Genomic DNA, 27530 nt, shown 5'->3' on the forward strand with positions numbered 1-27530 from the left:
GTACTGACACAGGCGCATGTAAGCGCCCAGCGTAGGTGGAATGCCGGGTGTTGTGTTCCACCTGCATTCTGCGCTTACATGCGCCTGTGTCAGTACAGCCACATACCTGGGAATGCAGGGAAACGCACCACAGGAAAATGCAGAAACAAAAACATGTGTTTACAAAGCCCTTTAATGCCTGGGTATCTTTCTACTTGCATGCACACTTTAATGCCTGGGTATCTTTCTATTTGCATGCACCCTTTAATGCCTGGATATCTTTCTATTTGCATGCACCCTTTAATGTCTGGATATCGTTCTACTTGCATGCACGCTTTAATGCCTGGATATCTTTCTACTTACATTCACCCTTTAATGCCTGGGTTTCTTTTTACTTGCATGCACCCTTTAATGTCTGGGTTTCTTTCTACTTGCATGTACCCTTTAATACCTGGGTATCTTTCTACTTGCATGCACCCTTTAATACCTGGGTATCTTTCTACTTGCATGCACCGTTTAATACCTGGGTATCTTTCTACTTGTATGCACCCTTTAATACCTGGGTATCTTTCTACTTGTATACACCCTTTAATGCCTGGGTATCTTTCTACTTGCATGCACCCTTTAATACCTGGGTATCTTTCTACTTGTATGCACCCTTTAATACCTGGGTATCTTTCTACTTGCATGCACCCTTTATTGTTTGGGTTCCTTTCTACTTGCATGCACCCTTTAATGTCTGGGTTCCTTTTTACTTGCATGCACCCTTTAATGTCTGGGTTTCTTTCTACTTGCATGCACCCTTTAATGCCCAGGTATCTTTCTACTTGCATGCACCCTTTAATGCCCAGGTATCTTTCTACTTGCATGCACCCTTTAATGCCCAGGTATCTTTCTACTTGCATGCACCCTTTAATGCCCAGGTATCTTTCTACTTGCATGCACCCTTTAATGCCCAGGTATCTTTCTACTTGCATGCACCCTTTAATGCCCAGGTATCTTTCTACTTGCATGCATTCTAGCATGCCCATTAAACAGTACAATGAACCATGCAGAGTGCTAACAAACCTGACCTTAAACTTACACCGATTCCACAGAGAAGCATAGTCCAACAACAAGTGCCTTACTGATCTTATTGAATGACATCTCTCAGCATCCAGTCATACAATATTGGCTAGAAAAGGAAGCTTAAAGCAGAAAATGTCAAATTGGTATTTTGGGGACACATAAGGCCTTCTCTGCCCTTCTTTCATGGCCAGCTGAATGCAGCCTGTTTATACATGTATGGCAGCGCCCACCAACACTTACAAGCAAATACTAACTTACTACCTCCTGAAGCAGAATCACAGAAGTCTTTATATGAAATAAACAGAGGGGCCTTACTTGTTCATGTTACAACATAAAGTCATTTTAAAATCCCATCTCACCTGGATAACAGTCTCCAGTTTCATTGGTGATAGTTCTTCGCTGGTCATGGTGGCCAAAGTACCCTCCGCTCTCTCTCACTACTAACTACTGACCCGCAAAGTTTCAAACTTCTCTGCTTCACCGTACAGGGAGCCTTGCAAGTTACCATGGTAACAGAGACAACGCTGCTGGTGCGTTGCCTAGGTAACACGACGCGGCGCCGACTGATTTTTAAAGCAGGCTTTGGACTCTATAGTGATTCACGCTACTGGGAGGGATTTCGCTGTAGTTACCATGGCGATGGCGGCACAGGGCGTGGCCGAGATTGTTAGTTTGGGAATGGTGGCGGTAGTCGGGGTTTGAGTTGTGCAGCGGGAATTTACGAACCAGGGAGGGAAGTGCAGAATTCGTTGAGTGCTGCTATTAACTCATTGTGACTAAGTAGTCAAGTGCCGTCCTGCTGTATTCTAATCCGTTCTATACTATACCCATTCATTTCTATCATTGTTTCTCTTGTAGCAGCACAGCAGTAGCGGGCTATGTTATGTGACTATATGGTAGCCACTGGGCTATTCTGTGGACGGGGCCTGGTTATGGGGTAGGCCACATATGGCTTCCTTCCGTAATAGTAGTGCTCTGTCCCAAATTATTGCTCACAACTGGGGTTGCAACCTGGCCAGTATGTTACCAATGTTATTAATAGGAAACAAAGAAAAAATACAGGGAGGGTCATATTTTTCCCCCAAAAAAGTTAGAAACCCTACCCATAACTAAACCCTACCCATAACTAAACCCTACCCATAACTAAACCCTACCCATAACTAAACCCTACCCATAACTAAACCCACTCTTCTGGTGCCTCAGGACCCCCTGCCACCCTGGGCAAGAGCGCGAGTACTACAACTTTTTTGTAGAATCATCGGGAGCATAACAATATGGCACTTTCCCAGTTCTACCCATCCATATCCTATAACCTGCAATCTTCTACATGTGGTTAATGTGTATTTTCTGTATAATCCCTGGCATTTCAAGTACACATAGGCGCAAACAGCCCCACACAGGCCCACTAAATAGTGACTGACTATGGCATCTTACAGCAGCCCCTCTGGCATTTGCCAGAACCCACAGATTGCCAGTCTGGGCCTGATTAAAAAAAGAAAACTAAAAAATAAATAATACCCGCAGCCTGTTGTAGAATCAATTTGGGGGAAGGGTACGGTACTATATATACAAAATGCTTGGGACTTGGGGTTTTCTGAAAAAGGGATCTTTCCATAATTTGGATCTCCATAACTTAAGTCTGCTAAATATAATTTAAATATTGAAAAAACCCAATTGGATTGTTTTGCCTCCAATAAGGATTAATTCTATTTACAAGGTACTGTTTTACAATTACAGAGAAAAAGGAAATCAATTTTAAAATTTGAATTATTTGCTTATAATGGAGTCTATAGGAGATGAACTTTCCGTAATTCAGAACATTCTGGATAATGGGTTTCTGGATAACGGATCCCATACCTGTACAACAAAGGGAGATTTCATGAATTTTGATGCTGGGTTTTTAGCAAAGATACAATATTGGGCTTTTTTTGCGAATTTTGTCACCTGTTTCGCAAAAAGATCTGCCAATGGCAAAAAGTGGAAATTCAACCCTGAATACATGCCTGCCAAATTATTTTGCCCATCACTATTAAATAATCATCAAGGGTCCACTGGAGAGCCAAACAGTGTAATGTAGTTTTAGCTTTTATTTGAGATGCATTCAGAGGACCTCAAGGTTTTTTCCTCTGATGCATTCTGAGGTCCGAATCTTTGATGAAGATTTGCAAACCTACTTAATTGTTTGAGGAGCAAAACTTTACTACACTTATAGCATATCAGCAAGCTTCACAGAAAGATATTGTACCAGTTTGATTAAAATTACACTCTCTCACACCTCCAGCCTCTCTACTGAAAGTGGGAGGCACATATTAACAAGGGTCACAAAATTATAAGATTCTTTGGCATTAATGATGTAATTAAATCAGTGCATTAAAAACAGTTTCCCATGATTACTGTCTGCACACCCCCAGTGACCACTGTTACTACTGCTCTTCCACTTTCATTCCAATTTCTTCTTTTATGTTTTATACAGGAAAATTTTGTTTATATGGGTATGGGATTTATTATTGAGAAACCTGTTATCCAGAAAACTCTAACTTATTTGAAGGCCTTGTCCCATAAAATTGATTGTCTTTTTCTCTGTAATAACAAAATAGTACTTTGTTCTTGATCCCAACTAATATATAATTAAACCTTATTGGAGGAAAAACAATCCTATTAGCTTTAATTAATGTTTAATAATTTTTTTGTAGACTTAAAGGCTAGTCAGTAAGACCCATTATACAGAAAATCTCAGTACCTAAGCATTCTTTATAACAGGTCCCACACTTTTTTTAAAAACAAATAAATAACTGGTTCAGTGGAAATCTTAAAATGCAATCCATACAGAAATGTATTTTATCTACATACCAAATACCCAGTTATATTCACACCCCACACAATTTGGAATATCACTGTGCAAGTTAGGAGTATATACTCCCCACTTTTGTCTCCAAACCTCTCTCTATAGGGAAACTTCTGTTTTTTTTTTTTTTAACAACATAGCCCAGAGTTGGCATTAAAACACTGGTGGATGCAGTGCTGGATGGCCAATTTTTAACCAGAAAGTAGTTACTGAGAGCCAATCCGAATATAAGGATTAAGGGTCTATTTGGAATCTATATTTATTTGCCAGTTCTCTATAATTTACATCTAGCTTCACCAGCTTTTGAAGTCACATTGAAATAACTAAAAACTAAAATCTTGCTGCAACTGTATATAGTAACTTGATTTGCACAATTCTGTCGCAGTTCTCCAGACATAGATCATGGCTGCATGACCTACTAATGTTATCAACCAAAGCATTAGCGTACCAATATTTAATTTCAACTAGAGAGAGATTAATTCAATTTAAAGTATTTCACCATCTATATATTATCCTATTACATCTTAGCTGATGGGAGATATATACAGGGCATACTGCACTACATGAAGAGAACACAGGGCAAATTCTGTGCATTAGGTATGGTCATGTCTAAGAATAGCTAAATACTCTGGTGACTCAATACATACTAGATAAAAACAACTTTCCCCAAAGTCGTTTCACTTCCTACTAGGCATAATAGATTGCCTTGTTCCAACTAATGCAAAACATGGCCTCTGGAGATCCTTTCTATTCTGTGCAATGAAAGCATTGATAGTAAAGTGTGTGGGTGCAAGCCCCTCTCCCTGAAACACTTGAAAGAACTAATACTGTGTAGGTAATTACATCCCTCTTATACAATTAACTTATTTAGCAAAGAATTCCGAACAAATATGGGCTGACTGGATTGCAGCTAATTCTTGGAAGACCGATCTAGTAATGGTGTGCACTTGTTTATCATGTATTGAACCTCTGTAAGTTGCAAAGAAGAACGTTTTAATCCTGACAAATTTTATATCATTGTAGATGTATCAAAGCTGTGTACTCAACTCTGCCCCCTATTTTTCCCTTGTTCATCATTTCTTGTTGTTCTGTGTGCAAAAACAATAAAACCTTAAAAAAAGAAATGACCAATCAAAAACAAATAATCAGTTATTTTAATATTTCATTGAGGTATCTGTGACAGTGGTAGAAAGAAGATGATTAATATATATTGTCCAGAGGGAAGTAACAGTGTGCTTTTATTGACAATTTTAGGAGCCTTCAACAAAGGTTATTTACATCTTATTTTTAGGGCAGTGCTGCAGGGCATCGCGCAGAGCCTCTAGAACACGGTCTACGTTTGCTTGCGTTGAGTTATAGCCCATCAGGCCAATACGCAGAACCTGACAAGGGAAAAAAAAGGAATAATGATTAATATGTTTATGTTATAAGGCTTCACGGATATATGGTGTTTCTGATAATCTTCCTTTCAAATCACTCATGAAGATTTATACATTATGTTAAACTGCTTTTAGAGCCAAATATTACCTTTGTATAGCTACTTTTTTCTCTATTCTTTTTTAGTAAAGGTATGGGATATATTATTGGGCTAATTTGGTAATTTGGCCCTGGGGCCAAACAATGGAATTAGAACGGCGGGTATAGACGCAGTCAGTTCGGGGACTGCATCAACGAGCCGATGTGGTCCCCGATCCGACTGAAATGTCAATCCTGCCTGATTGAGATCTAGACGATTTCAGGCCAGATGTCAGTCGGGCAAGCCCGTCATTTGTGCGCATACACGGGCCAATAAGCTGACGAACCGGTCCGTATATGGAAACCTTTAGCCTTCTCACTTTTTGTAGAAAGTATATAGTGAAGCAGAAAGGCTCTGGAGATTAGGAAGGTTGTGGCCAGATAGCCTGTAAATAATGGACTCTTATGATGGGATTTATTTGGCTAATTTTCATTCTACTGGGCAGGATCCACAGCTATGCAATTTGCTTGGACCACTGCGTTTTAAAATAGTAGGGGCAATGTGTCATAAAATGCTGACATCACTGTGTCATGATGTGATTTGTGTCATTAAATATTAGGGCAGAGGATCTCCATCATGAAATACTGGGACCCTGTGTTATGAAATTCAGAAGGCACTGTGTGAAAACCTACTTGGTCCACATTGTCATAAAATACTGGGGCCAATTTTAATGAAATGCTGGGGCTACTGTATTATGCAATTTTGAAGGATGTAATCTCTTTAATTTTTGTTTTAGTTCCTATTGCTTTTACCTTTCCAGTAGATGGTCCCAGGCCTCCTGTGATTTCAATGGCATGATTCTTCATGATAAATGTAGTTATGTCTCTCCATTCATAACCATTAGGAACGCTAACTGTTGTGACAGTAGGGAGGCGCAGTGCCTGTGTTAAGTCAATTGGGATTATTATAACCAGCAACTGAAGAAGTATTTGCTTGAACAGACACTGTATAAAATATGTTTATATTGGTGCTTGAAGAACCTCCCATATCCATATAAACAGTATAATAATTTACACACATATTCATATTATACAATTCTACAATTTTCTTAGGCTAAAATATTTGACTTGTGTTAATTTATCCTTAAAAGAGGCAGTTATGTTAAAAATCCCTTTGTTTTATAAAGTTCCCCGTGCCATAACAAAATCAAAATACCTGCTTCTGCCGGTAGCCATTTCATATTACCAAGATTAAAAAGTGCATTCTAATGAAAAATATAAGCTGGCTTCCATATTTTAAAGTACTAGCGTTTTTCATATTAATTTCATTTCCCATTCGGGTGAATGTGAGGCACCTACTGGCAGAGTTGTGCATTTTGGTCACTGTGCTTCTCCCTGAAGGCTCCATTACAAGTAATAAATGCTGCGCTAGTTTCAAAAATTGTTGTGCACATTTAAACACAATACACAAAGTGTGTGTGCTTATTTGCGGCATATAGCAATTTCTTTTTTGTGCCCATTTTGGAGCATGAGGCACTTGGATTGTTAAAAACCCTATACAGGTCTCCCTTTGCATATATCACGTATAGGTGATCAGTTTTGCACCAGCTGATTTGCACGCAGTTGAAGGACATGTAATTACACACCCATTTCCCACCCACATGCATTTCTTAACATCACAGCAATAACCTATGTTTTTTCCTCTGCATTATCTGCAACAGAGGCTTATAAAAGCCAAGAGTGGTCATTTGAAATTCCTTGGGGAGCCAGTGCTTAAGTGCTAAGGGACACCAGAGTCCTCACATTACAAGTACTTTGGGGAATGCTGAACTCTGTAACACCTGCTGAGAGCAACTGGTAATTACAGAGCCCTACTGTGACTTGTGCCCTTGCAACCCCCTAAATTGCATGTCTAAATGATGCACAAGTTACTGTATGGGCAGGGAGTGGGAGAGGGGACTGCTACTTGTCTCCCTCACTAAACGCAGATGGCACTCTATTCAAGGAGCTAATCTCAGGTCTGGCATTCCAAAGCAAACCTGTAGCCAATCTGCGAGAACAGAACACAGTGTGCAAAGTGCAAAAAAATGGCAGAATGTGGCTATGTACTCTGCATTCTGCTTTTCAAATGACGCCTAAGCACATTGTATTGGCAAAGAGGCATAATCAAGGCCCTCGCAGGCCCTGTGGTGGGGGCCAGGTCTTGAAGGGTTCTAATCCCACAACACCCACTGCACCTTCCTAATTTGTTGTGGAAAGGAGCAGAGTTAGAAAGGGGGAGCGATTGGCTAATAAATACTTAGTTTAGTGAGATGATTATCTGGGTGGGAAGACCTTGGAGGTGCTTCTGCTACAGCAGGAAGGCCCGGAAAGTTCCTGCTACTGGGGGAGGGAAAGGGGGGACGGAATATTCCCCTACAGGGGGGCATTCATACCTCCAGCTGCGCTACTAAATTGGCTGTAGCTGTATGCAGTAATTAAACCCAGTTGGGTTTTAACTTTTCATAATTATGTTACCACTTACTGGGTCCTTCACAAAGAGCTTCAGTCCTAATGCTTCCAATCCTTTATGCAGCTTCAGTGCATTCTCCTGGTGAACAGCCCATGAGCGTTCCAATCCCTAGTGATTGATAGGAGATTCAGTGTTAACATAAATGCATATATGACTTAATCTGTTATAAAGATTTGCAATATATATATATATATTAAAATAATACCTCTAGAATGAAAAGGACAGTTCAGCTTTAAGTATAACATAAACAGTTTTGTCATACTTTAATTTTATTGTAATTTGGAAACATTATGTTCTGCCCCTGTGCTATTAATATTGTATCTCATTGCTGTAGTCTTTTACAGAAGGCAGATTAACCCAAAGGCTAGATTGGTACTGTTTTTATTGTATTATATTACTTCTATTTCATCCAAAACATTTACTAGTTTTCTTAATCTTGGCTCCCCAAATATAGCTGGACTTTATTTTATAACATGGAATCTAGGGTAAAAGCAGGGTAGGAGTTATAGTCCAACATTATATGGGGACCCAGAGGTCTAGTTGTTATGTTATGCAGCTAGAGAGGGAGAAGTTAAAATTCCAAAAGCCATAGATAAAGTACTGTACAAACAGGAAAACTAGTTCAAAAACTATAAAGAATAAAATAAGGGAACTAGTTTTAAATTTTCTTAGAATACATCTGTCTATATTATACCAAGCATAACCTCTGCACCTCAAATAGCATTAATGATTTTCATGTAAATAATAGCAAGGGCATGAATACATTTTGGTTACCTGCTCAGCTAGAACTGCCAGTCCTTCTCTCAAGCTGAAGAAGTTAGTCACTGGTCCTGTGTGGTGGTATCTGAGGGTACAGTTATATAACAGAATTACACTCTAAGTTACAATGTATATTATAGTACTGTTAACTGATTTTGTTAAATAGTTCAAGCAGGACTAGAAATATTTCTCGGCACACGTTTGCATTAGGCACCAGGATAGAGTGCTGGCCAAACTTCCCCCAACTAGAAATCAAAGGCATGAGTGTTGAGTGAAAAGACATTCAAAGAATCTGCTCCAGGGTTCTTTACCAATGGCTGGGGCACATTGCCCCTTGCCCCACCCTGAGACAGTGATGTGCATGGATTAAGAATCTGGTGCAAGGTGCAGAGCTCAGTGCTCAACTGGTGCAGAGGCGACTTATGTAGCATAGGAAGTCCACCCACAAGTAGCCCTCTCTAAATGCAGCAATGCTGAACTAAGCAGCACCATGTTCAGAGCAAAGTGCAGCTCTTTGTGCTCCATTCTAGTACAGCCTGCTAAGTATATACCCCACAGTTCAAGGTGCAAACTCCAAAAACAGGTCTCTTTATGTCCATATTCTGCAATTTGCACATTGTCCCATGAATGGAAATCGAGCCTTTGATATTCACCAACCCCGCTAAAGCACTCTGTTGGTCCAGCACACTGTTGTTAATAATTAATGTTAATACCTAATATAAAAGTGAAAATCTGAAATGCTCTTTATAGCATAGAGTATGAAAAGCGAACTGCAGTTATGTTTGTAATTCATAGGGGTCTATTAACTAAAGGCCAATAGGAAATAATTCATGTGTTATGAGCTAATATAAGAGGTAATATATCATCTCTCAATTCATGGTAGCAGAACTGCAGAAGTTAATTTTATCTAGTCAGATGATTTTTAAAATATTTTCACTTAAAACATTATCACCTGATATATCAAGCTAAAAACCATCAGAATAATGCAAATAATGTGTGTTTGTAACTCACATTTTTATCACCTTACTTAAGAAGTGCTAAAATTCCTTACTTAAGAAGTGCTAGAAGTGCACTGGCAGCGTTGAATGTAAGGCAAACAAAATGTACTGAATTCTGCTCTCTGCAATATTAACTCAGTAATAACTTTTATTATTATTTGGGGCAAGCTGACCTCTTCTAAATGATTCAGGGCACCGGACACATTCACAATATGCCCTCCAAAATTGTTCTGGTTGTATTACTAGTGCACTAAGAGCATAATCTCTGTTCCAAGTGTGGTCTGTGAATTTACAACAGAATACCACGTGGCCTTCTATGAATCTCTAAAGATATTTCATACATGTAGAAAGTTAAAGAATATGTCTTAATTTCAAATATTGTTGATATGATTACTCACATTCTTGGTTTGCCATCACATCCCCAATAGTTTGCAAGCCATTTTAAATCCACATAGAGAGATGGAGGTTTTGTTTTACGGCTGAAAATCTTCTTACTAGGAGGAGAAATATGTCAGTATTTTAGGATAGATCAAATATCTGTATTGTGAAGGAATAAAGTAAAAAGGGCATTCCTACAAAAGTGTGTGCTCACTACAGAGTAAAAGACAAAGATGGAAACGTCTTGTGCAAATGATTTTGCCTTGGGAAAGTTAGCAGGGGAGCTTTGAAGATCAAGTAGTGTGGGGAACTAGCGTCAGTCTCTTGGATCTGCCTCAGATTACATGGAGATTACATGGCATCGGAGCTTATGCAGGTGGTTCCAGTTAAAAGAAGATCTGAGTTGGAGGCCAGAGTTAGGACAGTGAGACCTAATCAGTGGTCCAGAACCAGCCAGCTAAGTGTCCTGTTATAGTGTACAATTTACCAATGCTGAGTAGGCACCTGGCTAATGATTTTGAGAGGACTGATACCCTTGAACCCCGGTCATAACCACTAGTGGCTAGAGAGGTAAAGAATCCCTCTGAAGTGATATTGCAAGAAAAGTTTGGAATGGAGTGACTGAAGTTTGCAGCTAGAGAGATGAGACTCTGATGATTGTGTATATTGTGATATTTATTGTAATGCTGATTATTAATTGCATTCTCACGTGGAGACTCATTAACACACCTTTGCAATTTGTCATTTATCTCTAGATTTTAACAACTGCACACAATCCCTCATGCTATTATCTGAATGGGTTGAGAGTATCCGATTCTGAAGTGAATATTGAAACGTCTGTGAGGATTTACCTTGCAGTTTCACTAAAAGAAATGGGAGCTGTTCCTGGAGGTGCATTCAGAACCTTCTGAGATCCAGAATACAAAATGTCGATTCCTAGGAGGCAAATTAAGCAAGTAAGGAAAAAGTTATATATGACATTTTGTTGAAATACAATCACTATATGAACCACTATGGGGCACTGTCAGATCATCTATTTATTTCACATTACATAGCGTGGAATTGCTTTTCTGAAGTGACAAAATTGGATCTGGAACTAGGTGGAAGCAGAAAAGCCAGCTGTCTATGGTGCAGCTGTGGTGAGGGTGTCATTAAAAAAAGGAAAAATTACTGTAATCTATTCTACTTATTCTAAGTTCCTGCAGGGGGCCTTGAACATTGGTGGTGGTGAGCGAGTGGCGTGTGGAGGTCAGAGTGGGCAAGTGAGAGTGAGAGGTACTTGACTTGCGCACAAGTACTTTTTGGTCCAGCACTGGATAAAATATATATATTTTGGAATGACTGGGAGATGTACTGAACTATATAAAACTAATATTATTTATATCCATTTAAATTAGGGAGAGTTTTCTGGATAACCTATATGACCTTCATAAAATAGTGATAAGTTAAGTACCCTGGCCTGCCCTGAGGTGGGTTTAATAACTCACCCTGTTTGTCCATGTAGATTGGAGCTCCACCTAGAGAGGCTACTGAATCTACAAGCAGTAGACAGTTATACCTGTGAATATATAGAAAACACTTGTTATACAGAGGGTCATAACTGTTTATGAGTGTGAATAGACCTCTATTGTCACTGTGTCAAAGTGACAACTTCAGTGCAAAAGTTTGGACATTCTTAAATGTGAATTTATTTTCATGGTACCAATGGGGACACAGTGTTTTATTTACTATATGCAGCAGAGTGCAAATTGCAATAATTGGGCACAGCAATTGTTTTGCAGGACTTTTGCACCCAGAATGGAGTGGAAAGAGGCACTTTCTTGTAAATTTAAAGCAAAATATATTCAGCCACACTTTATATTCATATGGAAGGGGGGACGGATTTGGACATCCCTTGGAAGCACCTAGCCTTTTTGGGTGGCCAGATCACTTGAAAATTCAGGTACATGTCTAAAAAATCCAGCTAGCAGGGCTGAACTAATTGCAGGATATTTTAAATGCAATAGGTGCTGCCCTGCAACATGTATTTATGAAACGTGTCCCTGAATTTTCAAGTGATCTGGTCACTCTACTATGGCAGGTATCAAGTACAGGGTTCCCTTGCACCAGAGTGGAATGCTCTGCACCTTGCACTAGTACAAGGTACAAGGTAGTGAATCTAGAAATCCCACGTGGTATTGGTAATTATGTCTGTCTGTATCTATATTATACTCATGCAACGCGTATTACGATTATTGTTAGATATGATATAAGTGTGTAGGTTAGCATTTATAAAACAGTTCAGAAGAACAAAGACAGATGGAAGAAAATTGCTATCATGCAGCTACGCTGGGCTGTTGCACTTTTTCCTAGCAGGAACACCAGCCTGGGGTTTCATGTAAGCAATTACAATCATAGGGGGGTGCCTAACATTTTGACACCCCCCAGTGATTGTATATTTCCTTCTCTTTTCAGTGATTTCACAATATTAGATTGTGGAGCACTCACCGGTGACAGAGATCTCCCAGGCCATCTAACGGTTGAACTACTCCACTGGATGACTCTCCATGGGTAATGAAGAAGAGGGACGGCTTGTGCTCCACTAAAGCCTAGATCCAAAGAGGTGCATTAGACATGGGAAAAGGATCTCTGATCAAATTTACTATACATGACTCAAAAAAGTTGTCACTATTATTTCTGATACTTCATCACTAATGTATTAGCATTTTAATATTTCCAATATTCATACGAGTCACCAACAGATGCTTCACTTAGTACAGGATGAGCATGAACAAAACATGAAAATTATTTATTTAAATTGGAATCCACTAGATATAAAAATGTGGAGCACTAAAGGCAAAAATATTTCTCTTATGCGTTATCATTATTTATTAGTTTTCACTTTTAGTCTATGATGAATCAGTCTATCTTAAATCCCTACCTTCTTGCTGTAGTCACTGCCTATTCACCATAAAGGAAATGTAAACCCACAAAACAAATGAATGTCAAATTGCTCAGAGCAAATTTTTCTAGTTCTCAAGCTATTAGCAATTTTTAAACTTTTACAGTTACCTGTAAATGAATTTGCTGATAAAAAATATCTTGAGATGTTGCCCTGTGTAGAACTGACCAGAGAAATGTCAGATGACTCTTTCACTCATAACTTCTTTTTGTAAGTAGAGCAACATCTCAAAACTTTATTGTCTTATCTTTACAGCCGAGTGTAGCCAGTTGGCTGCCATGATCAGCAGGTGTTGTATCCATTTCATTATATTAGAAATTTACAAATCTTGAAAACTAGAAAAAAAAATAATGCAAATTGCAAAAGTACTTAGAAGACCATACTGAGCAGTTTTACTTTTAGGTGAACCTAATTTCATGTTTGATAGTTTGTAATGACTCTTAAGCTTAACTTCTTAAAGGAACAGTAACACCAAAAAATGAAAGTGTCATGATTTTTATGGTATACCTTTTATTTCTAAATTACACTGTTTACATAGCAAATAATTCACTCTACCATTTAAAATGTTATTCTTTAACCAACAAATGTAATTTCTTTTAGTTGTAATATTGGTGTGTAGGCGTCATCTCTGCACTGTGCCTGAGTCTGAGCTTTCAGAAAGAGCCAGCGCTACACATTAGAACTGCTTTCAGGTAACCTATTGTTTCTCCTACTTCCATGTAACTGGAGGAGTCCCAAGCCGGACTTGGATTTCTTACTATTGAGTGCTATTCTGATATCTACTGGGAGCTGCTATCTTGCTCCCTTCCCATTGTTCTGCTGATTGGATACTGGGGGGGTGATATAACTCCAACTTGCAGCTCAGCAGTAAAGTGTGACTGAAGTTTATCAGAGCACAGGTCACATGGCTGTGGCACCCTGGGAAATGAAAAATAGCTAACCCCCATGTGAAATTTCAAAATTAAATAAAAAAAATCTGTTTGTGTTTTTGAAAAACATATTTCAATGCAGGATTCTGCTGAAGAAGCTCTATTAACTGATGTGTTATGAAAAAAACATGTTTCCTATGACAGTATTCCTTTAAGTAATTAAAACATATGTATCTATGAAGATTCTCATTCATCCAGGTCATGATATACAGTATCTAGTAGAATTAAGTCTAAAACAACTGGACTTTTCTGAGTTTTTCTTGAAAACGTTTGACCACTCATCCGAGTGGCTTCTTCAGTTCAAATGACTGGTAGGGAATTCCCCGGTATTTAAACTCTTGATGGTAGTAGAGTCACAGACATCCAATCACAATGGTTCCATTGAACTTGTTCAGTTAGGTGTTAGCTGAAACTGACAGGTGTAAGAAGGTATGATCCAATCACAATGGTACCAAGATTCTCATTGATGAAGGTGTTAATCCTTCAAAGTACATGAAGAAAAAATCATGAAAGAATATAAACATCTAAAAGGAGCTCTGAAAACTTGTGGGTACCCAGACTGGGCCTTCATCAAAACCAAATCTAAGACCAACAAAAAGACCAGACCTACAAACAGAAGGGAGGAACACAGCAGGCGAAACAACATAGTCATTCCATATGTTGCTGGAACATCAGAAAAACTTAGGAGAATTTTCAACAAACATCGCATTCCTGTGTTTTTCAAACCCAGCAACACCCTGAGACAGAAGCTGGTGCACCCGAAAGACCCAACACCCAAGCACATGAAAAGTAATGTGGTCTATGCTGTCCAGTGTAGTGAAGAGTGCTCAGACTTATACATTGGGGAGACAAAACAACCTCTCTGTAAGAGAATGGCCCAACATAGGCGGGCAAACTCCTCAGGACAAGACTCAGCGGTCTATCTACACCTCAAAGAAAAAGGTCACTCTTTTGAGGACAGTAACGTGCATATTTTGGACCGAGAGGACAGATGGTTTGAAAGAGGTGTGAAAGAGGCCATTTATGCCAACCTGGAAAAACCACCCCTGAACAGAGGAGGGGGCCTGAGACACCGCTTGTCACCAACATACAATGGCGCGTTGACATCCTTACCCCGGCAGTTTCACAACAGTTCACACTTCCAGTCATGTACTTTGAAGGATTAACACCTTCATCAATGAGAATCTTGGTACCATTGTGATTTGATCATACCTTCTTACACCTGTCAGTTTCAGCTAACACCTAACTGAACAAGTTCAATGGAACCATTGTGATTGGATGTCTGTGACTCTACTACCATCAAGAGTTTAAATACCGGGGAATTCCCTACCAGTCATTTGAACTGAAGAAGCCACTCGGATGAGTGGTCAAACGTTTTCAAGAAAAACTCAGAAAAGTCCAGTTGTTTTAGACTTAATTCTACTAGATACTGTATAAAACATATGTACTGTTGCCCTGCACTGGTAGCACTGATGTTTTTGTTTCAGAAACGCTACTATAGTTTATATAAATAAGCTGTAGTCATGGGGGCAACCTCTCAAAGCGGAGAAAGGAGAAAAGGCACAGGTTACAGACAAAGGAACAGATAAGTTCTGTTGTATACAAGGGGATTCCACACAGCTTATCTGGTATTATGTATTCTGTGCTTGAATGGCCATCCCCATGGCTACACAGCAGCCTATTTCAATGAACTTTATTAGAGTTTCGGAAGCAAACACACCAGTTTTACCAGCTCAGAGCAACAGTACATTATATTGACATTCCTTTAAAACACTATCATTTTCGATGTTACTATTCCTTTAACAGCTGCCCAGAACACACTGAGCATGTACGTGTCACGTGTCTGACACTCCTAATAAAATCTATAATGGTGAGCTACTGTGCACAACTTTGAAGGCTTGTGTTACTGTTTGTGCAATAACATTGTAGTCACTCTTTATATGTATGCAAGCTAATCAATAACAGAATATATAGCCATTTATTATTTCTTTTTCTTTTTTTTTTTTTTTACTTTGTTTCCAAACTGGGAACCACAAATCCAAAAGAAACATCACTCAGCTAATGCATCAGAAATCTAAACAGCAATGTAATGATACACCTCCAGGCCCCCCTGCAAAAAATCTTTGGAAGGGCCAGGCTCGCCTCTGCTAGCACCGAACTTGGCTATAGAGGATGCAGACCCCTCTATTTATACCACCCCCCCCAACTGCAGGGTCTGTTTCCTCTATAGCAGTGCTGTCCAACTTCTACGGTGCCGAGGGCCGGAATTTCTCTAGCATACATGGTGGAGGGCCGCTAATGGAAGCCAGTTTTGACCACTCCCCTTTTTGAAACCACACCCACTTCAAACCACACCTATTTTATCACAATGGTGGTAGCACAGCAAAATCCCAAATGCTTGGTCCTTACTGTGGGGAGATCAACCATCATTCATATGTGAAAGAATTATGTCATATTAAGATATACCCTTAAATTCCATATGCCTCCTGCTCCCCTGTGGATAGCAGAGCAACCCGAAGGACATAATTACACACCTTTGGGACCATTTAATGGCTATTTCCAACTGCTAACAAACTCCCACAACAAACCCCTGCCAGGTTTACCTCCCACAAGCAGCATAGGGCAAGCAGAGTATGGCACACACAGGCAGCACTCTGCCTGTCCTATGCTGTCTGTGTGTGCCATACTCTGCCTGCCCTACCCTGCCTGTGTGTGCCATACTCTGCCTTCCCTATGCTGCCTCTGTGTGCCATACTCTGCCTGCCCTACCCTGCCTGTGTGTACCATACTCTGCCTGCCCTACCCTGACTGTGTGTGCCAAACTCTGCCTCCCCTACCCTTCCTGTGTGTGCCATACTCTGCCTGCCCTACCCTGACTGTGTGTGCCATACTCTGCCTGCCCTACCCTGACTGTGTGTGCCATACTCTGCCTGCCCTACCCTGACTGTGTGTGCCATACTCTGCCTGCCCTACCCTGACTGTGTGTGCCATACTCTGCCTGCCCTACCCTTCCTGTGTGTGTCATACTCTGCCTGCCCTACCCTGACTGTGTGTGCCATACTCTGCCTGCCCTACCCTTCCTGTGTGTGCCATACTCTGCCTGCCCTATGCTGGCTGTATGTGCCATACTCTGCCTACAGTACCTATGTCTGAGGTGTGAAGAAGTGAACAATGGGAGTGATTACAGTCTGAGCCTGAGGTGTGAACACTGCAGGGGGTGAACAATGCAGAAACTAAAAGGTGTGAAAAACACAGGGGATTACATATTTAAACAATACAGAGGGATTACAGCCTGAATCTGAGGTGAGAACCATGCAGGGGGGGCTGTTAATCTCAGAACTGATACCATTTAATGCTTACTCAAAGGTAAGCCATCAAAGCAGCCAGACAGGTGGGGGGCCACACAGAGGGGGGTCGCGGGCCGCCAGTTGGACAGCACTGCTCTATAGTTAAACAGTGTTTGTGCAAAGGTTTCCCTTGTTTTGCCTATACATTGTCTGGCACAGTTCAGCCTCTCCCCATAGCATATGGGCTAGGCATTAATCCCTGTAGCAGAGTACATGCTACAGACTGACCAGGTGGGCCTTATTAGACTCAGTTTGCCAATTGAGAAACTTAATTTGCTAGTCAGCCTACAGGAGAGCTCTGACTGAGAGACATATAGAGGTGTCTGTGAATCCAACATACAGGAGTCTATGTGCCTGTACACACACAGTTGCCTGTGCAGAGCTCTGCAATATTGTTTCAATCCACGTGTCACTGTCACACCTGTATCTGGCTATTAAAGTAAGATTTGTATCTGCATTTGTAAATTGCAAGAGGGTAACTGGCAGCTTATTTAAGTCTGCTGGTGAGCAGCACAAAACCCAAATGCAAAAGAGCCTGAAGTTCTGTGTATATGAGGATATAGATATAAACAATAAACTGCTTTACTGTTATATGTACAAATGCAGCTTTATCAGCACCCAGCCCGGCTCCATTCCTTTACTTTCCCATTGCACATGTTTGCTGTTGAGGGGCGTGGCTTCATGACATGCCTCAGCAAATCAGCTTTCACTCTGCTCTGTCACTCACACATTTCTGCGTCACTAAGTCACTGACGCGGACCAGGGAGCCAGAGATTCTGGAGAGTGGGGGGTGGGAGGCTGCTTCAATAATTCTTCGTATTCGTGCAAAGTTTTTAAAAACTATAAATTGTCGAAACGTTTGTCTAGACTTTTCAATATTATAAAAACAGTTTTCACGATTGCCAATTGCATGATTACCCATATTTGTTATCAGTGTTTTTTTTCTTCTTTAAATACAATTTTGAACAGCTTAAATTATAAAAATATTGAGAATCAGACCAGTTTCTTACTATATCGTTTTTATACCTCAAATATCTACTAAGCCTATTTCTAAAATATGCTTACCTTTTCTACTTCCTTAAGGGTAAAGCCTTCTCCTACTGGTTTTGACACATATCGTACATCAGCACCTGAGGGGGAAATAATAAGATGGCAAGCAATAAGCATGAGCAATCAGATGGTTTTAGCCGACTGATATTGCAAATACATTAAATAATCTAAAAAAGAAAAAAAAAATTGGTCAGCCATTATTTGGGGTACAAATTGGTATATATAGTTTTGAATTTAATTACCCAAATAAGCAGAAAATGTCATCTGCCTTGCAACTACAAACTTCTAACTACAAACCTTAAAGACCTACTACCATGAAATACATAAAAAGTACAAGTTTGCAGACCCAGCAAATAAACCTCATCAAGTGTGCTTCCCCTGCCGTGTCAATATACCACATTTACCTACTCTCTCTTTCAGGATAAAATTCAATATAATTCTAGGCTACACAAAGTTAAGCTTTTCTTGAGAGATTTGGGAATTCCAGAGAAGGGGTGCAGCTTCTGAAGTCAAAGTCTTGAATGCTTGTTTGTAAAGAGAGATTATGAACAAGGTGTTGAGTACAGGTATGGGACTTGTTATCCAGAATGCTCGGGACCTGGGGTTTTCCGGATAAGGGATCTTTCCGTAATTTGGATCTCCATAACGTAAGTCTGCTAAAAATCATTTAAATATTGAATAAACCCAATAGGATTGTTTTGCCTCCAATACGGATTCATTATATCTTAGTTGGGATCAAGTACAAGGTACGGTTTTATTATTACAGAGAAAAAGGAAATCATTTTTAAAAATTAGAATTATTTGCTTGGCCTTTCCATAATTCGGAACTTTCTGGATAACTGGTTTCAGGATAAGGGATCCCATACCTGTACTTTGTTATTGGAGCATAATGGGCATTTTGCTAAGTACTTGGAGTTCAATATTAAAGGGTGCAGTTGTGAACTGCTGTGAATATCAGGGTCATTCCATCAGCATACATTACAAGGCACTGCTACCTGCTGAATGCTACATCTCACACTTTGCCAACTCCTGATCTTTTCCATATATTATTTAAACAGGGCCCTCTTTAACCCCTGTAGCAAACATTACTTGTATGTCATTTGTATGTTTTGTTGTACAGCACTGTGGAATATGTTAGTGATTTGTAAGTACAGGTTAAAAGTAATAATAATAACAGTGTGTCCCCAAGCTGATGCTAGATTGATTAAAAAAACACTTTTTTTCTTGAAGAACTGATGTTCTCTTGCACAACTTTCCTTTTATTAGAAAAAAAAATTAAGCATTGGTCTTGATAACATCAGTTGTTGCATTTTAAATACATTTTGTTTTAGAGAGTGAGTGTTAAACAGGTGCAGAGTCAGACTGCCATCCTGGGAACTCTACACATGTCGACTTTGGAAAGCAGAGGAATGAGAATAATTAACCCAGGTACAGTCCAACTGAGCTTATTGCTGAAATACATTGGAATGTCTGTGTATTCTTCTCTGCATAATATTATAGGTTTACAAGTTCCAGTGCTCATAAAATTAGGTAGATTTAATAATCACAGCGTGTGGCTTACCAATTCGCTCTGCAATGTCACCCGCTCTCTCCCCCCAAATTCCTTTTACAGCAATTAGGACCACGTCTCCTTTCTCCACCACGTTAAAAATTGCAGTCTCCATGGCACAGTGGCCAGATCCACTCACAGCTAATGTCAGGTTGTTTTGTGTCTGGAAAGCATACCGTATCCCTTGCTTGATATCATCCATTATCTAAAAGGAAGGAGATTAAAAATGGATTCCATTTGTTATATTCATTAAATAATATGACACAGATGCTGAATCTGGGCAAAGTATGAGGAATAAAACAGAAAGGACCACCAGCTCTACATCTAAGGGCAGTGGCCCACAAGAAGATTTTGCCCAAACACAGGGGGCCAAAAAAACACTCAATATTGTGCTCCATTGATCCCTTTGAATAAATTACAAAATGATTCTAATGCAAGCTGCATAGGTGAACTGATTGCATTTACATTAAATCAGTCTGTGTGCGGTCAGAATTACACATAAACAGGGTATTGTTTAATAAAAGGACTTTAGCTAAAAAAAAAATCTAGGGCTTATTTATTATCAGATGTACATGCTAATGGGTGCAAAGAGTGCAATGCTGTCTTCTGCAAGGAAACACTATAATTAATGTATGATTAGGCAGGCATTATGTGCAGGTCTCTAGATGTGCCTTATATTCCCAGGCACAACTGTGAGCAGCTTGTAAACCAAGTGCAGGTAAGGGGCACCCAAAAGGGACACTCATATTTCACCCCTGCCATTGCAGCTGCATGTTTACCTTTCTGAGTGTCATTCACAGCACAGACCCAAAATATAGGATTTTAACACAATTCTAATATGGCCATCAAAGAGCATGCTATTGGAACTGTTGGTAACTAAAATAATTTATTACAGAAAATATAAATATTAATATATAAATATATAGCTTGTATGTGACACACATCAACTACTTGACATGGACATATTTATAAATGATGCATTACTTAGAAACCAGAAATAGTCCCACAAATTTGATATATTTGAACCTTTTCCAAACTCAGGTCCCACCGACATCTTAATTCTCTAATTTCTGCATACTGTTATTACTCTTGCACAAGTAAAATGTAGAGAATGAAAGTTCTGGGTGAACTACTGTTCCCTTCCATCACATTGGGGGTCATTTAAAAAATTTGCAGCACAGAATTTTTCGCACAGTGAACATATTTGCCCTGCCCGTGTTTACATTTATAAAGCTGGACAAGACTGGTGCATTTAATGAGCAAACATAATTGTAAATTTTTCATTCACAGTGCAAAAGCTTTTTAAATATGGTATATTCGAAAATTGCTAATATTTACGCACACACTCTGGGTCCGAATCATGCCACAAAGTTGGTGTCGGAAAAAATGTTTGCTAAACTAATTTAGCAAATTGCGCAATTATATTCGCAAAGTGAAAATTTGCGCTATGAGCAAAGAGGGCCTGCTCATACAAACCTCAATCTCATTTGCGAATTATTGTGCACAATTCACATTTCACTGCAATTCACAAAAAAAAGGACACAACAGTACAAAGTTTAAGTGTTTAGGGGAAAACATGCTCAAAACAATCATCTGTGAAAATTTTTTCTCTGGGTCAAATTTATAAATGACCCCATTGTGTAAAGGTACGTTCTTCACTGAGAAGCAACAATGTCTTATAATCTAGTGTATCATCTTACCTTCAAAATGACAGGATCCAGTGGATTAATCATTGGCAAAGATGCTGCAGCCTGTATACGAGGGGAAACATTTGCAGGGCCTGGTCCCAACAAGAGTCTCTGAGGGACATGCAGGGGCCTGAGAAGGTTTTCCCCAGGTTTAACATACAGTGAAGAGTCCATGATTCTTACAGTGATTTAGAAGTGCCTGAATCTGATAATCTCTGCAACTTTTATTAAGTCAAGGTGGTCAATGAACATTAATCATCTACACCATGCCCACGAGTTCTTCTACTCGCAGTTTAAGATTATTGTCACCTTTCTGAAAGCACATCCCAGAGACGTCACAAGATTCTTGTTCAGCCAAGGAGAAAGTTCAAATAAATGGCTAATGTCTATTAACAATGATTTTTCTGTTGCATAACTTGGTACTTTAGCCAGAAAAGGTTAAGATACTTTTCTGGAATATATGAAAATCCCGCTGAGGAAATGTGATTTACCAATGGATTTCCCTTCTTGATATTACCGTCTTTGATGCTGTCCTGTGTTACACGGCACTCTATAGAGATTGTTAATCATTTACTTCCATTGTGGAGCTTACAATCTAATTCCGACTTACTACAGGTATCGGTATGGGACCTGGGGTTTTCTGGATAAGGGGTCTTTCTGTAATTTGGATCACCATACTTTAAAGGAGAATGCAAGTCAAAATTTAAAAAGCATACTGCCCAATAGTCCTCCTATTGTTTAGTAAAAACGCACACTTTTGTCTCACCTAATCAAATATTTACTCAGTCACACTTACTTCACATTTTCTAGAACAGGCAGCCATCTCTTAAAAGGTATTCTCCCTCCCTTTCCCTCCTTGCTTCATACTGCACATGTGTTTCATTCCCTCCCCCCCTCCCCTCTGCCAGATCCGCTTCTGATTGGCTGGTGGGCATGTGTAGCTCAGAACAGCAGACAGGATCAAGTTACACACATGCTCAGAGAATAGGAAGGCTGCCGCTGGCAGCCTACAGGAAGGACAGAGAGATTTCAGTGATGTCACTGTAGTCTTCACACTGCTGTAGGCTGCCAGCACCATATCTCAGAGAAGCAAGCAGGGATCTGGGAATTTAGATATGCAGTAAGTACTTAAAAAGAATGCCTTTAGACTTCCTTTTAATTTATATTAACCTTTCATTGTCATTTAAGTCTAATATAAAATCATTCAAACATTAAAACATTTAAATATTAAATAAACCCAATAGGATTGCTTTGCATTCAACGGTATTATTATACCTTAGTTAGGATCAAGTACAATGTACTGTTTTATTATTACAGAGAAAAAGGAAATTATTATTAGAATTATTTATATAAAATGGAGTCTATGGGAGATTTCCTTCCTGTAATTTGTAGCTTTCTGGATAATAGGTTTCTGGACCCAATACAGGTATCGGACCCCTTATCCGGAAACCCGTTATCCAGAAAGCTCCGAATTACGGAAAGCCTGTCTCCCATAGACTCCATTTTAATCAAATAATTCAAAATTTTAAAACTGATTTCCTTTTTCTATATAGAAATAAAACAATACCTTGTAATTGATCCCAACTAAGATATAAATAATCCTTATTAGATGCAAAACAATCCTATTGGGTTTAATTAATGTTTTATTGATTTTTTTGTAGACTTAAGGTATGGAGATCCAAATTACGGAAAGACCCCTTATCCGGAATACCCTTGGTCCCGAGCATTCTGGATAATGGATCCTATACCTGTACCTGTATAAGTTTTAAATATCTGCATAGTTTAAAGTTTAAAAATAAATAAATCTCAAATTCTAAAAAATTCTTCTATGGGAGAGTAAAACGTGTCCTCCTCCTCAAGTTTTGAATAATGTACGGTTTGAATCCAACTTGTATAATGACGTTATATATATTTTCAACAGCTATCTGCAGAGAGTCTATGGTATAGTATAATTATGTCTTCTTGAAAAATTTTGACTGTATGGTTTCACCATTTTACTATTTGATTATGCTGTTAAAATATAGCCAATGGACAGGGAATGGTTAAACCTCTACTTTGTGATTTTTACTGCTTCAGTATTTATTATACAGAACCCTGTTAATGTTTTTGAAAAAGCTTTGTGAAAAACCCTGTCAATGAATGTAGAGAGTGGTGCCTCTCTTTAAGTAATGGTTTTAATGATGAGTGGAGATACTTTGGGGCACATTTACTAAGACACGAATTCGAATTGGAAAAATTCCAACTGGAAAACGTACATTTTGCGACTTTTTCGTATTTTTTGCGTTTTTTTCAGCGCCTTTACGACTTTTCGGAAATTGTCGCGACTTTTTCGTTACCAATACGATTTGCGCGAAAAAACTAAAGTTTTTCATAGCCATTACGATTCGCTCGTATCTTGTAGCGACTTTTTCGTATTGAGCGCTCGTAAGCGGCGGGTGAAACTTTCAGACTTAGCATGATTTTGGAAGCCTCCCATAGGACTCAATGGCACCCTGCAGCTCCAACCTGGTCCAAGAAAAGTCACCATACTGAAGCTTGAATGAATCCGAACGCTACAAAAAAATCGCAACATTTTGCGCAACTTTCGGAATGGCTACGAAAAAGGCGCGACTTTTCGCGCAAGTTTTAACGCTACGAAAAAATCGCCAGATTTTGCGCAACATTCGGAATGGTAACGAAAAAGTCGCGATAATTTTCCGAAAAAATCGCCAAATACCGATCATTACGAAAAAAAACGCAATCGGACGCATTCGGCCCGTTCGTGGGTTAGTAAATGTGCCCCTTTGTGTTGAAATATGTGCTCTAGAACCCATGGGGTAACAACTGCCTATGGTTAAGTACCGGTAGGGTACAAAACGTGTAAAGCGGCATTTTGCAGGGTTTGTATGTTTTTGATATGACTTTTTGAATAAAGATTGTGATTTTTCTTTTGAATTTTGGTGTTGAGTTTGGGATATGTTTAGATTTTGTATGCTCTTATCTATTCAGTCACTCTGGTGAACCTGAGGAGAAGAGTCCCTGTTTATTCCCAATAGATATACAAGGGTCCTCATAACAGGTAAATTAATGACAGCCAAATTTTGTCTGTCTGCTCTTTTACCCATCAAATGCATGAAAAAACACATGAAAAATAAGCTTAACTGGGATACTGATAAAAAAAAAATAAACAGGAGATTTTCCAAGATAGGTTATGATATATTGCCCCAATGGATGTGACCGTTGCCCTTCTTTCAAGCTGGGGCAGGAGGCCATTGTGTTTCAGGTGCCCGCTAGAGGATGGGGATGTTACAATGCTTGCTAATGCCTCAGAACACTCTTTTTCTGGTGATTCCATTGTATTTACAAGTCATTCAAATCCCTGAGGTCATGGTTGGCAGTGACGAGGGAAAGCAGTTTATTCTAGTTTTGTCTAGTTGTATGAACATGCTCAGCAGTAAGTATCCCAGTGCTCCTCTTCCCACTTACCTCTGCACCTGTTTTCACCCACCTTACCCCTTTCTCCTTCTATTCCTTAAATGTATGTCATTATATATAATGACATTAAGACATAAGAGAACCCTTACAGTCAGTGTTTAATAACACATATATTTTGTACCGTTTCATTTTTATTCTGAAAATGCGAATAAAGAAAGAATTACAATAATTGTGCATTCTCTTACTAATATTTCTGTTCAACAAAAGCTAAAATATAAAGGCAAATTGGCTCTTTAGCTGTCACACTGCATTTGGTCAATGTAAAAGCACTAATATATCCTTATGTTGCCAACTTTAATGAGGTAAAGGGACCTTGAATCCATGGGTAAAGCTATCCTGACCATAGGTTTCATGATTTATTCTTTCCTCTGCTTTTGGATTGTGTGATTTTTCAGAAGAATGGACATTGTGCAACGATGCACATATTTTTGTATTTTTTTTTTTTAAGGGATATGGCACATAGAGCACTAGAATCTTCCAAATGTTATTCATTAAAATAGGTAAGTACTTGTTCACAAGAGCATTTTCAGGTTGAAAAGCCCCCAAGTCACCACTGTCACATGGTTTCCATTCAGCTAAATGGATGGACACCATAATTTTTTGGCACCAATCTGGCAGGCGATATTCATAGAGGAGAAGTTTTGAGTACAGCCAAACTATGTTTATAAAGGGGCTATTGGAACCCTTTTTTCCCTATACAGTTGTAGTGGGGAAAATTCTTTAGAGAATTTACAACATAAAGAAATTATAAATGTGGGCTATTAGCATGGTGGAGGTGACATAGATAATGAGATGCTAAAATGTCTGCCAAAACTTAACCTAGATTGCAGAGGTTGTGTGAATTTAAAATGTTGCTAAAAATGCTCCATATTTTGACTTTAGCCATTTAGTAAATATGCCGCTTATCTTATTATCCTATTATAGGAATTCCTATAATAAATTATATACATTTTTTCTAGGGTTTTTGTTTTAATAAAATCAACTACAAACTGCCGAGATTAAGAGCCAGACAAGCAGTACTGACACCCCAGGCAATAGCATTTGGCCTGGCATCCTGCCAACCCACCCCCTGTCAACTCACATCCACAAATCCCATGCCTGTTGCCTTTAGGTCCCCCTTCACTTACTTGTTTTGTTTTGAGAGTTTTGTTCTTAAAGGGAAATCCTTCACTCACTTTTCTTGTAATCTCTCATCATTTAGGCAAAAATACAAGCAGGAAGAATTTATGAGTGTTTCCTAATAAAGGTTGTGGGAGGCAATCACACAAGTTTCTCCACCGGTGAAAAAACACAGGCAGACAAAACTCTACATGTGACATTTGCCTAATGGTTAGCCAACTCTGACTTTTGGGTCTTTTTAAATCAGACCAGTTAAAAAACCTGTGCACTTCTAATATAATTAGGGGTTTGTGGGCCTTTCCCCTATTAAATGACAACTAAACACAAGCTACAAGTTCAACACCTTTTTTTGCCAGTAAGTACATACATTACAGATTTCACAGAGACTCCCATTTGCTACAAAAAATAAATAACCCAAAAACAAGTTCTTTCGTGTGGAAGTGCATAAAAAACAAATCACTTTTTTGTATAGATACTACCAGCCTTCTGCCTGCCAACCCGCCATAACTTTGGGCTAAATTACAACCACAACCCACGTAGTTCTGCCACTGTGAGTGTTCAGCTGTGTCAACATTTTTCAATGAACTGTTCAGTGTAAAAATAAAACTGTGTAAAAATACAGGCTGTCCTGACTGCATGCTCAGAATCAAAAGCAAACTAACGGAACAGTTATGTCCCATGTGGCCCCCACTTTAACTGACTGACTGACAGGTAAATGACATGCAAAGGAGGAAGTTGTAGCCTGTCTATTATGTTAGACATCAGTTCAATCCAGCTTTCATAGATGGCATATTTGGCTAACCAACTATATTGAAAACATTTTCTTATTTATCACAGTCTTTCTTTTTACTCCGTTTACCCATTGTTACACTGAACTGTTCCTTTAAATGTATTGCCTATAACTACACAATATTTACAGAATTGCATCCAAATTTATTAAACAATAAGGAGTATGTATTTACTTATATTTGATGTTTGTAGTCTGTTAAATGCATGGCACACAGTGTGGCAAAAATAAATGAACTCATTAATATAGATGTTGGGGGGTAAAGGTACAAGTGTAAATATTTCACTGTAAATGTGGCTTACCTGGAACATTTCAGGGTGCATATGACCAATAAGCTGTAAAGCCCCTGCTGCTTGAATCCGAGGAGGTACATTGGAGGGTCCTGGTCCAAGCATGAGGCGTTGGGGGACATTCAGAGGTTGTAGAAGAGCTGAAGGTGGAGGGATAGTGGCAAGCGAAGACATGATTCTGACAGAAGCAGAGAGGCGTGCAGCACAAAGAAGAGAAGAAGAAATGCTTCTAACTGACCCTTGCATCTTGTTTAACTTCTAATAGGTCTTAAATAGATGACGCCCAGTGAACCTTCACCTAGTCCCTATTTTGATTCTGGTCCTAAAGCTCACTTGTCTAATGCATGCCGCGCTTTGTCCAC

General features: G+C 39.2%; 2 protein-coding genes across 3 annotated transcripts in view; both read right to left on the minus strand.

Moving 5' to 3' along the window:
* The window catches only part of crocc2 (ciliary rootlet coiled-coil, rootletin family member 2), an 85169-nt gene extending 83628 nt beyond the window's left edge, over nt 1–1541 (minus strand). The window contains exon 1 of the mRNA XM_012970838.3: nt 1407–1541. Within this exon, the coding sequence (XP_012826292.1) occupies nt 1407–1454 (48 nt within the window). The 5' untranslated portion in view covers nt 1455–1541. The remainder of the gene's footprint in view (nt 1–1406) is intronic.
* A 3487-nt stretch (nt 1542–5028) lies between these two features.
* Nucleotides 5029–27530, minus strand: agxt (alanine--glyoxylate and serine-- pyruvate aminotransferase). Of its 2 annotated transcripts, none has more exons than NM_001006704.1 (11): nt 27181–27530; nt 19823–20015; nt 18277–18341; nt 12482–12582; nt 11482–11552; nt 10846–10930; nt 10015–10110; nt 8634–8703; nt 7872–7967; nt 6161–6289; nt 5029–5274 (listed from the first exon to the last, which is right to left on the minus strand). In NM_001006704.1, the coding sequence occupies exons 1-11, from the start codon at nt 27340–27342 to the stop codon at nt 5167–5169; spliced, it is 1176 nt and encodes a 391-aa protein (NP_001006705.1). In that variant the 5' UTR covers nt 27343–27530; the 3' UTR covers nt 5029–5166. The 2 variants fall into 2 exon arrangements, with proteins under 2 accessions (NP_001006705.1, XP_031757512.1); XM_031901652.1 differs by lacking the exon at nt 27181–27530 and adding an exon at nt 21511–21687.

This window comes from Xenopus tropicalis, chromosome 5, assembly GCF_000004195.4.
Source record: "Xenopus tropicalis strain Nigerian chromosome 5, UCB_Xtro_10.0, whole genome shotgun sequence".
NCBI classification, from domain to species: domain Eukaryota; kingdom Metazoa; phylum Chordata; class Amphibia; order Anura; family Pipidae; genus Xenopus; species Xenopus tropicalis.